The sequence below is a fragment of the Temnothorax nylanderi genome, unplaced genomic scaffold (genome assembly GCF_030848795.1).
Source record: "Temnothorax nylanderi isolate EJ_2023f unplaced genomic scaffold, tnyl_v1.0 TNYL_tig0205_pilon, whole genome shotgun sequence".
Lineage (NCBI taxonomy): Eukaryota > Metazoa > Arthropoda > Insecta > Hymenoptera > Formicidae > Temnothorax > Temnothorax nylanderi.
In genome coordinates this window covers 104,525-117,614 of record NW_027249267.1, presented here as the reverse complement: position 1 = coordinate 117,614, position 13,090 = coordinate 104,525, and the positions used below count along the sequence as shown (strand labels likewise).

Here is a 13,090-nt window from a genome sequence, read left to right as displayed (position 1 = left end):
TTAAAAATAGAGTGTTGTTGTGAGCCAGAAGTTAATACGAGCGGTTAGCAAAGACGAGCGGTTAGCAACACCGAACGCTTAGAGCAAGATTCAGCAATTGCAATATGATTCCTTAGGTGGCATTCCGGAACATCACTTGAGGTTGCTCGGCCACTGACCGGTGCAACCCGACCCCGGAAAGCTAAGCGATAAAAAGACCGCCGTTCCGATAAGCGGCGGCAGTATTGACCGTAACGCGTACCGCGAACCGTGCTATTAATAATCGCGACCTACCCGCAAGTCATGGTGTTAAATCAAAGTAAGACAAGTGTAACGGTTATATATCTTTATTAAACGAAATATTAGAAAGAATCCGAGCGTTGTCCTTTCATCTCGCGGATTGACGGACCCCAGTGCCGACACGAACGACCTGATCACCGTGTGGTACAACAGTGTACATTTTTGATAACATATCTATCACTGTACAGACGGCGTCAATAATGCCTTCCCATCTGAAGGTAGTCGCGTTCGAGTCAGATAATAGCTGAACACATCGCGTCTAGTTATTTGTGCATCATGACTATTAATTGAACCAAAAATGTAGTAAATCTATTGGTTGAACCAACAGTCATGATGCGACTACCTTCAGGTGGGAAGGCATTATTAACACCGTCTGTACGGTATTACATGGGTTTCTAACTTTGCAAAGCGAAGTCTACCCCACCCTACCCTTTGTCTACAGAGCGAAATAAGGTCTATCATTGTACGGATTTATATATGTTTTTGATTTTTTAGAAGAAACTTATGTGGAACTGTACAATGATAGACCTCGTTTCGCTCTGTAAGTAGGGGTGGGATAGACTTCGCTTTGCGTGGAAAGTTAAAAATTCAAACCTTACATAAACCTCGTTTTGCCCTGTAAACAAGGGATAGGTGGGGTAGATCTCGCTTTGCGTGGAAAATTGAAAATCTAAACCATACAATGATAGACCTAGCTTAGTCAAAATAGGAAATTTGACAGAAATAATTCCAAAAGTTTTGAAACTTGGTAGAGATGCTCGTTTAGGCTTACTAATGAACGTCTAAAAAGTCCTGATAAATTAAAGGTGAGCATTCGCCGCCATCTTAAAAAATATGTGCACTTTTTCGGTTTTTTGCATACATCTTGTAAAATATTGACTTTATTAAAAAAATAGTTATTAAGATAAAAGCTTATTAAATTGTGTACAAAAAAGTATTATTCAATTTTTTTATAACTGTAATAGTTTTCAAGAAAATGGGCTGCAAATGTTGCATAAGTAGCTAGTGAACTTTAAACACTTTCTATATTGAGACACATAGAAACCCCTATTTTTTATTGTACCATCTTTTTCTACTGATTAATTTGAACAACTTTTGCCTGAAACACTTTTTTATTTGCCTAATATATTTTTAGATATTTAAGGAAAACTTTTTCAATGCGATATCTCAATAATTGTTTGTTGGAGGGAAATATGGTACAGGACTTTTTGAGTTGAGACTTGATTTGGTCTCAAGAATATACTTTTCCACTAAAAAAACTAAAAGTGACCTTTACATGATTTTAACGCCTACACGTAAAGTCAAACGATTCCTCTTGCAACACTTTAATTTGTATCTGATAAAAGTTATTCAAATTAATTAATAGAATAAGTACAATAAAAAATAGGGGGGTTTTCGTGTATAATATAAAAAGTGTTTGTGGATCTCACTAGCTGCTTACGCGACATTTGCAGCCCATTTTCTCAAAAACTATTTGTTAGTGGACCGCTCGACGTTTTCGCGTTGCGCGCCGTGGAGAGTACAAGAAAATAAGTACAAGAAATAACAGTCAGTCTTTCGCGCTCGCTATTTCGCACTCGCTATTTTACTCCGCGTTCTCGACGTCGATCAATGTATCGCGTACGAGTTATGACGGCTCACTGCCCGTCCCGGCCGGAGCAGGCAAGGGATCGCGGCCGGAGCTTCGCGTTAGGCCGCGAGGAATTTGGTGACGCGAGATCCGCTGACTGGCTCCAAATCGACTAGCGCGCAGACTATTGGCCGAGGTACTTGCGATCACGCGATAGACACCTGCGAGCCGTTTGCTCGCAAAACACCCAAAAAAAAAGGGGGGAAGCAAACGCTCGCGGTTTGGAGCCTTTCGAGCGTTCTCGAATAATGCTTGCTGTCTCGTCGAAGTTCGAGAATATTCAGCTCGCATTTATTCAATTCTCAACATGCCGCCCGCCTCGCATTCGACGGAATGCGAAACAAACGGGGGTTGACAAGGTCGCATAGAGGAGCGTGTGAACGTCTTGGTTCAAAGCTTTATATACAATATATACATTTGAGAACTTAACCTATGTTTACAATGTCCTTAAATATAATGAAAAACGCTGGCTTAAATCTAACGAGATTCTACGGGTCCCGGTGGACGGATAGATGCAGGCAACCGACAGATCTGCGTGATTGGTCGTTTAAGCTCGGAATTGGCGGTGCGCAATGTGACGACGCGAACGCGACCGTCAAGTCCGGGATGGACTTGCTGAATCCTTGCGAGTTCCCACTTTGAAGGAGGGAGTAGGTTATTTTTAAGTAAAACTAACTTGTCAACCTTCGGATTATCGTGAGATTCGGTCCATTTAACGCGCTGTTGCAATGAATGTAAATAGTCCGACGACCAAGAACGCCAGATTTGTTCGAGCATTAATTGTACGTGTTGCCATCGCGACAAACGATTCGCATTGATTTCGAGGACGGATTCCTCCGGTACGCTCGTGAGCGGTCGGCCGATAAGGAAATGACCAGGCGTCAAAGCGGTATAATCGGACGGATCGTCGCTAAGTGGAGAGATCGGTCGCGAGTTCAAGCAAGCCTCTATCCTACATAAAAGCGTACCGAATTCAGAGCGAGACAGAGTGCGAGCACCGGTGACTCGCCTGAGATGATGCTTAAAGCTCTTCACTCCAGCCTCCCAAAGCCCGCCGAAATGTGGTGCCGCAGGGGGCACGAAATGCCACCGTACACCGTCGTTGGCGAGAATTTCCTTAAGGGAGGGGTTGTTCACAAGCGCGCGGAAGCTGCGTTGAAGCTCGCGGTCAGCACCCACAAAATTCGTGCCATTGTCGCTATACATGTCCGATGGCAGTCCGCGGCGACTGACAAACCGTTGAAATGCCGCGAGGAATCCATCGGTGGAGTAATCCTCCACACATTCGAGGTTGATCGCCTTAGTGGCGAGACAAACGAATACCGCGACGTAGTGTTTGCTCCCCTTTTGACCGCGACCGACAACGGGGGTAATGTTCATAGGTCCGGCGTAATCTATGCCCGTGTGAGAGAACGGAGGAGCAGGATTTACTCGGGGACTCGGGAGATCACCCATTAGTTGCGTCGGAGTTTTCGCGGAATGTCGAACGCATGTAACACATTTATGAATGTGAGATTTGATCATGCTTCGCGCTGAAATTAACCAATAATTTTGACGGAGACATCTAAGCGTGAGTTGAGTCCCTCCATGGAGGGAGCGTCGGTGTGCTTGATCGATCAAAAGTTCGGCAATATGATGTCTGGGAAGTATGACGGGGTGTCGCTCATTGTAACTCAGCGCGGAGTTTTCGAGCCGCCCGCCAAGCCGGATTAATTTATCTTTCCCGATAAAGGGGTGGAGAGAGCGTAAGGAACTTGATCGCGATACAGCGGCGTGAGCGTTCAAAGCTTTCAAGTCATCCGAAAAACAAGTCGCTTGTGCCGATCGAAGCCAAAAGACGGAGGCTTCGTGGATCTCCTCTGCGGTCAAGGGGGACTTGACGATCACCGAAGAGGCGACTTTATTTTTTAAGTTTCGAACGAAACGCCGAATGTACGCGGTAATACGAAGAAGTCGGATCCAGCTCGAGCAGGAGGTGGGCAGATCCCACTCAGGAGCTGAATCGACGAGATGAACGGTAGCTTTACGCGCTTCGGAAGATACCGTTTGTAAAATGTCCCTTTCAATAGGAGTCGGGGGGATCGGCCACGAGGCCGTGGTCGAGCTAAGCCACCGGGGCCCCGACCACCATAATTCATGATTGACGAGATCGGCGGCAGTAAAACCGCGCGAAGCGCAGTCGGCAGGATTTTCCTGGGAGCGAACGTGTTGCCAACGTACGGTCGGAAGGCGCGTCTGCACCTCGGAGACGCGGTTCGCGACATAGGAATTCCATCGGGATGGATGTTGTAAAAGCCAAGCTAATACGATTTGGGAATCAGTCCATCCAAATAAGAGAGCTCGCATCAAGCCCGTGGTGTTTCTTACCCATTCTATCAATCGAATTAATAGAACGACGGCGTTAAGTTCCAAGCGTGGAACGCTAACGGTTTTCAATGGCGCGACTTTCGTTTTGGCCGCGAGGAGGATGACTTGAATGTTAGAGGGAGAATGCACAATTTGGAGGAAAACTACCGCGGCGTAAGCGCGAGTGGAGGCGTCCGTGAAGCCGTGCAATTCAACATCGATCTTGACGCATCCCTGTCCATCGAGGAATGCGTATTTTGCTAATATTAGGCAAATCTGAAACGTAATTGATCCACTGATGCAGAAGATCATCGGGGATGGGAGCATCCCAATCAATTTTACGGAGCCAGAGCTCTTGCATCAACATCTTGGCCGCGATGACTATCGGTGACGCCCAGCCGAGGGGGTCATACAGCTTTGCAATAAACGATAAAACGGAGCGCTTAGTATGAACTGTCACGGCGTATGGCGAAATTACGAAACGAAACGAGTCATCGCGCGGAGACCAAGACAGGCCGAGGACCTTGAGCGTGTCATCGTGATTGATCGGATAGTCCGAGGATTCCCGTTGGTCCTCTGGAATATCCGTCAAAAGTTCGGCTGAATTCGCGGCCCATTTTCGAAGGGGGAAACATCCGCGATTCATTATGCCCACGAGTTGCTTGCGCTTTTCGAGCAGTGACAGAAGGTCGTCTGCTCCGAAAAGAACATCATCGACGTAGGTCGACTCTTCGATTATATTGACCGCGTCGGGGAAGTCTTTACCTTCGTCGCGAGCTAATTGGAGAAGGGAGCGCTGTGCGAGAAAAGGCGAGGGTTTTTGCCCGTAGGTCACGGTGAGTAAGCGGTAAAGTCGAATCAACAGACTGTCGGGAGGGCGCCAAAGAATTCGTTGATAGTCCGCGTCATCCCGATGCACGAGTATTTGTCGGAACATTTTAGCAATGTCAGCCATATACACGTACCGAAAAAGTCGCCAGCGCAGGATTATCGCGGCGATGTCTTGTTGAAGTTTAGGTCCCGCCATTAGGAAGTCATTGAGCGAGGTTTTGTCGGTCGATGCGCTTGAGGCGTTAAACACAACGCGTAACTTGGTCGTTGTACTTGATTCGCGTAACACAAAATGATGCGGGATGTATATCGGGGGGTAAGGGGGGCGCTCGTCCGCCCGCACCGCCTCCATGTGCCCCATCGATTCGTATTCCCTTAAAAAATCGTGATACTGCGCGGCGATTTCTGGTTTCCGCGAGAGTCGGCGCTCCATATTGGAGTACAGAAAGGAAGCCTTTCGAAAGGTGTCGCCGACGCAAGGGGGGCCGTCTTTAAACGGCAAACGCACAATGTAGCGTCCTTGTGAATCGCGAGAATGAGTCGTCGCAAAATGCCTCTCGCAACGTTCGTCCTCTTCGGTGAGAGGAGTTCGAGAGGGGATACTTTCGTCCTCCCAAAAACTTTGAATTAAGGAATTCGTATCCTCGCAGGATACGCAATTCAGGACAGAAGCGGACTCTCCGGCCGGGCGCGCAGGGCCGACGGGACCGGAGAGGATCCATCCGAAAATTGTAAGCTGGCCCGTCGGTGTGCCGACCGGGCCTTGACGTAGGCCGTCGAGTAGCAGAGACCCGTATAAATCCGCGCCGATTAATACATGAATCGGGTGATCACATGAGGGATCAGGATCTGCTAAAGGTAAATCGCGTAGATGCGGCCACATTGCGGCCGGCTTCTGTTGAGAGGCGGTATAAGAAGTGATTCTCTGATATACGTAGCCCGAGAAGGGAAATATCGGTCCCTGTTTGTCGCAGGGCGCGAGAGTAAGATTAACTTGCGACCGCGCGACTCCATTAAATTTTTCTCCAAAACAATGTATTTTCAACGCGGCACGATGACGCCTGGTTTGCATAGTCTGACAAAGAGATTCTGATATGAAACTGTATGTCGAGCCTTGATCTAGTAGTGCACGTACTTTAAATGTGCGGCCCTCGATTGTACTTAAACTAACATACGCGGTGGCGAGAAGTACATGAGGCGGCGGCTTTACAAAATCTCGAGTAGCATGCACGTTTTGAACGAACGCTGAGGGCGCGGCCGGTGACTCGGAGGCAGCGGCGACTGACACAGCTGACGGAGCTGAGGACGGCGGATTAATCGCGGAAAGCGTACATTTAGTACCAGCTTCCGTACCCTCGCGGTGAAGCAGCGAATGGTGAGCTTGGTGGCAGTGATTGCACCGTCCTTTACTCGGACAATTGTTTAAAAAATGCTCGGTTCTCAAACAATTAAAGCAACATTTATGCTGTCGCGCGGCGAGTCGACGCTGCTCGACCGACAGACGTAGAAATTGATTACACTTTGCCAGACCATGGTTTCCGGAACAACGGACGCATTTGACGGGCGAAACAGTATTCACCGAAGCACGAGCTTTATTACCGCGCGCACCATTTGACGCAGATTCGGATTGCGAAGGGTAATCCGCGAGACCGCGAATGCGAAGAGTCATGAAGTCATGAATCTCTTTATACGTAGGGTACGCATCCGTGTCGCCTCGTTTAAGATGCCATTCATTTCGCGTTCGCGGACTGAACTTTTGCGAGATAATATAAACTAGGAGGTCGTCCCACATATCGACCGGACGATCGAGATTCGTTAACGCGGCGAGAGATGCGGACACACTATCGCGAAGTTTTTTCAACTCGGTCACGTTTTCGTTTTTCATTTTCGGTAAGTCGGCGAACGAATGGATATGCGCGTGAATAATCGCGTTGCGGTTGTCGTATTCGTCGGTAAGAAGTTGCCAAGCTGCCTCGTAGTTCGCGTCAGAAATTTGAATGTTATTAATCAACGACGCGGCCTCGCCGGAGAGGCTCGCTTTCAGATAATGTAATTTTTGCGTTCTTGTCAACGATTCACTGTTAGCTACTAGAGACTCGAAGATTCCGCGAAAATTCTCCCATTCAGCGAAAGTACCAGAAAAGTTCGGAAGCGAGATACGAGGCAGATGCAATGACACTCCAGAGTGCGCGTCGCGATAAGAAGACTCGTTACCTCGATACGGCGCGCTCGGGGCGTCGCTACTTAATTTACCGATGACCTCGTGGAGATGGTCCGCCGCGTCAAGGTAGGCGTCCTCGGCGGCAAGAAACTCCTCGTCTTTGAAGTAGTGGGTCGACTTCTTCTCCTCAGCCGTAGCCGTCTGCAGCAGCTGGACATGGAGGGCTTGTACCTTCTCCCAGAGACCGTCCAAATTCGTCAGTCTCCCCTTCGTCTTAGGGAGAGTGACCTGAGCCTTGGGAAGCTTTTTGAAGTTAATCAGCGACCGTCGGAGCTGGTCAATCGCATTGCCTTGAGCAATGAGTAGATTTTCGAGATCCGAAGACATGTCAAGCGGATGTCTGGATCGTGTAGAAATCTTTCAGACACTTGCGTGTCAATCTTCTTGTCGAGCGAAGACGCTCGTGTGCGACTCCGCGGCGAGTAGCAGGCGATACTCGCGGGAGGCAGGGACGTCTGGCACGTCTCGGTGTGCGACTCCGCGGCGAGTAGCAGGGCGATACTCGCGGGAGGCAAGGACGTCCGGCACGTCTCGGTGTGCGACTCCGCGGCGAGTAGCAGGGCGATACTCGCGGGAGGAAGGGACGTCTGGCACGTCTCGGTGTGCGACTCCGCGGCGAGTAGCAGGGCGATACTCGCGGGAGGCAGGGACGTCTGGCACGTCTCGGTGTGCGACTCCGCGGCGAGTAGCAGGTACTCGCGGGAGGCAGGGACGTCTGGCACGTCTCGGTGTGCGACTCCGCGGCGAGTAGCAGGTACTCGCGGGAGGCAGGGACGTATAGCACGTCTCGGGGTGCGACTCCGCGGCGAGTAGCAGGTACTCGCGGGAGGCAGGGACGTATAGCACGTCGCAACGCAGGGCGCCGTCGGGCGGCGGATGCGTATCGCAAGGAGCACGATACGTTTGCTGGAGGTCACGCAGGAGCCTCCGAAGCACTTCACAAAATCACAAGGCACCAATCTTTAGGAGAGCGGGTGCAGAGCGCTCAATGTTCGGAGTGAGCCACGGAGTCGAGGGCACGTATCGCGAAGTACCCGATGAACGGGGACAACGGTTCGAACGGCGAACTCCTTTTTTGAGCAAGTCGTGTAGGCGCGACGGTATGTCGATCTCGGAGTAGCACGACGCGATCACTGTTGAGGCGGTCGAACTGTCTATGCCGGTCTTTTATCACTGATCCGGCTCGAAGGACCATTAAATGTTAGTGGACCGCTCGACGTTTTCGCGTTGCGCGCCGTGGAGAGTATAAGAAAATAAGTACAAGAAATAACAGTCAGTCAACTTTATTAAAAGCGGTTTACACTGTATGCGCGTTTCTCTTTCGCGCTCGCTATTTCGCACTCGCTATTTTACTCCGCGTTCTCGACGTCGATCAATGTATCGCGTACGAGTTATGACGGCTCATTGCCCGTCCCGGCCGGAGCAGGCAAGGGATCGCGGCCGGAGCTTCGCGTTAGGCCGCGAGGAATTTGGTGACGCAAGATCCGCTGACTGGCTCCAAATCGACTAGCGCGCAGACTATTGGCCGAGGTACTTGCGATCACGCGATAGACACCTGCGAGCCGTTTGCTCGCAAAACACCCAAAAAAAAGGGGGGAAGCAAACGCTCGCGGTTTGGAGCCTTTCGAGCGTTCTCGAATAATGCTTGCTGTCTCGTCGAAGTTCGAGAATATTCAGCTCGCATTTATTCAATTCTCAACACTATTATAGTTATGAAAAAATTGAATAATACTTTTTTGTAGACAATTCAATATGCTTTCATTTTGATAATGACTATTTTTTCAATAAAGACAATATTTTACGAGATACATGCAAAAAACCAAAAAAGTACACCTATTTTTCAAGATGGCGGCGAACGCTCATCTTTAATTTATTAAACTTTTTAGACATTCATTAGTAAGCCTAAATAAACATCTCTACCAAGTTTCAAAACTTTTGGAATTATTTCTGTCAAATACTTAAATCAGACCTATTTTGACTGGGCTAACTTCGTTTCGCCCTGTAAGCAGAGAGTGGGGTGGATTTCGCTTCGCGTGATAAGTTAAAAATCCATGTGGAATTTTTTTAAGTTAAGAAATGACTTTTTTATAAGAGTTGCCAAAAAGATCAAGAGACACGGTAGTGTCTCACACCAACTATACGCGAAGCGAGACCGCACCGTGACTCTTTTACGCGACGCGACGAGTTGCGAGCACTCGATATAATTAGATCTCAATAACCGCTCAACCGATCAAGTTCTAAGTAGACCCAATCGATAGCTTGGGTTTGAACTATGTAATAAAAGTGTTGCGGTGGCCCTCGCGGGTGTTGACGCAATGTGATTTATTTCTGCCCAGTGCTTTGAATGTCAACGTGAAGAAATTCAAGCAATCGCGGATAAACGGCGGGAGTAACTATGACTCTCTTAAGGGGAGCCTGCCCCACCTTCTCTGTCTGTGGAGTTGTAGTTGCTCGTTCGCAAGGAGGCGCAACCAGATCTTAGAGCCTAAAGTCTGCCCCACCTTCAAGTTGGTGCTCGCGGGTACCCGGCTTGCCGGGTAGCGAACGGGGTTCAGGCGATATGAGTGCACACCCTGGGCGCTCGGCTGGCCTTGGCCAGTGCTATCGGGCATAAATTCCCGTCAGGGTAATAAATAGGTATTTTGGGCCACCATGTACCTTATAATTAAATGATCAGCTAATGCGACACATGGTAGTGAGTGGTGCTCACGACGGCAACTCGTCACACGTGAGCTGGGCTCGACACGAGTACTGAGGGCGGCGGGGAGGCCCACCTCAATCCGGGGCCCTGCCGAGGAGGTGTTGGACTCACAGGGGCTGGGGTTAGCTGGATGGTTAGGAGTGGGGGCGTTGTGGGGGTGGACCAAGTTGACAATAGATACTGTCTGTAGTAAGAACGAAAGTTATGCTGGATTGCATATCTTGTTTGGGTATCCTGTTGCGCAGAGGAGCGATCCAATAAACCTGCAGGATCGCTCGGGCCAGGACCCGTTGTTCTCAGGAACCACACTGATTCGAAGCGGGAAGACGCGCCAAGGGCGTGAAGTAAATAGCCAAATGCCTCGTCATCTAATTAGTGACGCGCATAAATGGATTAACGAGATCCCACTGTCCCTATCTACTATCTAGCGAAACCACTGCCAAGGGAACGGGCTTGGAAAAATTAGCGGGGAAAGAAGACCCTGTTGAGCTTGACTCTAGTCTGGCACAGTTTATTTTTCCGCTACGTGCCCTTACGAGCGGAGATATCGCGACGCAAAGTCCGAATCTGAAAATTTTACATTAAGATACGGACTTTTTTTAAGATACATCGTTCTCATGTCGTTCTCAGAATGTCACTTTCACGCTTTTGAGTACAGATGGCTCTGATCCGATAAATGACGCGTGCGTTCTTATCGATCCAGTAGGTAAATATATTAGGTCGATATAGACTTATCGGCCAGGAGGAAGATTTCTATCATATATATAACATTAAGGGGATCCTATAGTGGCAGTCGTTACCGACATTTTGTTAAATATATTAAACTTTTAATTAGCTTTACGGAATTGCAAAATTCTTTTATAGAATTAATGTACGCACAAAAATGTAGAGCGCTCTGGTCGATTTTACATCAAAAACGAAAAAAAATTAAAAATTTGAGCACAAAGAGCTGTCACTGACGACAATATTTGCTTAATACAAAAATACTGCAGTTTATATATACAAAATGAGATACGCGCGCTCTAGGGAAAACATGTAAGAACAATATCGTGCAATTAAAACTAAGATTGAAAGCCTAGAAAAAAGTTGTATGTATTTAACTTTTATATGTGCAAAAGCACATTCAGGTTGATAGGATAAGCAGTTTGCGTGTAGCGAGAGATGGCCCAGCAATCGGACAAGGACTGATATCTGTAGTTACACAAGAACAGATATAGAGAAAACAGGATTAAAAATGTTGACATTATCGACATCGAGGAAGTTCGGCATTTGCTATAGGATCCCCTTTTAGGCCCAGTTTCACAAGTGTCGATTAACTTTTAATCTTAGATTAACCCACTCTTCGTCTCTTTCTAAGGGGAACGTTGCTCTATCCTCGCCGAGAGTCTCAGTCGCACGGTAGCCTTTCCCGGAGTCCATATCATTTTCACCGCGATACCTCTGCGCGCAAAACCCGCGCTCCCGCGTTATCCCGCGCCGTATCAGCGCGCCGTATTCCGCCTGCACACGCGCCCACCAATCATCGCCCGTGTTCCACCGCGCCAGCAGGAATATCTCGCGCTCCCACCATACTGTACATAACGAATAAAATCTGTATATAATCACTTCATCGTTAGATCCCGCGACTCATATGTATAACGCCGCTCACCATAGAATAAATCTCTGTTCACCGCATAGCGGTCCGTCCGCGAATAAGACTTATTTGTACATACGCAACTACACAGCGTTCCATCCGCGAATCAAACGTACCGGTGCATACGCAACTCTTGTATCTAACGCCGAGCCCTCAACCCTTGCTCGTTACGTAGCGCTCCATCCGCGAGTAAAGCTTGTGTGTAAATACGCGATCTATGTAACTATATCACCGATTATCATAGAATAAATCTTTGTTACTGCAACTTGAAAACCGAGCCTTGTGTCTTCCTCCGCGCCTACTCCGAACCCTGACCAGCCGCGAGCCAATCCGCGCTTCGGAAGCTAGGTTGTTTTACTACTTAGGTTGGAATAGGAAGATCCTTGAATGGGAACACAAAGATACGTACTACTTGGGTTTTATTTTTTAAAAGTAATTGCAATTATTTTTCACAGCAATATATATATATATATATATTCTTTTTACAGTTGGCGCAATTTAAAGATTTCAACTGGTTTATAGGATCAATTGCGATGACTGTAACGCTTCGTATATAGGACAGACTAAACGTCATTTACAAACGCGCATAAAGGAACATTGTAACAACATTAAAAACCTAACTTAAACCTTGCAGCCGCTCACTTCGGGGAAGCAGCCAAGAGCGGGTGACACTCTGCGGGAAACGCATGAGAAAGTGGAGGTAACAACCGAGCCGACTTTCGACGGCTGTGGAAGCCCAGGCAGCGGCTGGGGCGCACAAACTCGCGTATTCCATTATGTCCCGGTTAGGAAAAAACGACGCCTGGTGCAAAATTAGGTGCAAAATGAGATCAACTCTCCCGGCGAGCACGAAGGAGAGTCGTTGTGAGGAGTGGGCGTCAAATCCAGGCAACCACTCGGATTATCCATTTGCGCATTGCTTATATGGCCATTTCTTTTCTGACTAGCATCTAAGTTTGGCAAAGTGCCCATAAGGCAATGATTTCACCTAGCGTGTTTAGCCGAAACGGCATAAGGTAGAGTAAGTAACATTTATCGAGTCGCTGACCGTATGAGATTCAGTTATTTTCGGTTTTTTGACGGTTCATTGGTTTAAAGGCAATTTAGTTTAACGCGCGAAAATCAGCGTGACAATTCGCGCAACTAGTAGGTGGACCACGACCAGCCAGGCGATCCCACTGCAGCCGCCGATTGTCTGGGTGGCCCGTCGCGGCGGGACAAATCGATCAGCCGTCCGACGATTTTCTGTCTCTATCGAGCGGCGAGGAAGAGACAGAGTGACGGGTCGGCGCTAGGTGGGAAGTGCCGGGAGCCGCGTCCAATCGGACCCGCGTCAAAGGCTTAGGTTAATTTTGACAGGACGTACAATTTGTTTGGTCCGTTTTTTCTTTTTCGTTTATTTTGATTATGACGACGGTCGCGGCGATAAAGCTCCGTAGTTAGAGAATA

The 13,090-nt window shown here is 48.3% G+C and overlaps 2 protein-coding genes across 2 annotated transcripts; both read right to left on the bottom strand.

Annotated features, from left to right (window-relative positions):
• Window positions 1–2,386: 2,386 nt before the first annotated feature.
• Window positions 2,387–3,364, bottom strand: LOC139779003 (uncharacterized). Its single transcript, XM_071717198.1, has one exon. It carries the CDS (start codon window positions 3,362–3,364, stop codon window positions 2,387–2,389), a length of 978 nt encoding a protein of 325 aa, XP_071573299.1.
• A 1,102-nt stretch (window positions 3,365–4,466) lies between these two features.
• On the bottom strand, window positions 4,467–7,634 carry LOC139779002 (uncharacterized). Its single transcript, XM_071717197.1, has one exon. The coding sequence runs from the start codon at window positions 7,632–7,634 to the stop codon at window positions 4,467–4,469; it is 3,168 nt and encodes a 1,055-aa protein (XP_071573298.1).
• Between the last annotated feature and the right edge of the window lie 5,456 nt (window positions 7,635–13,090).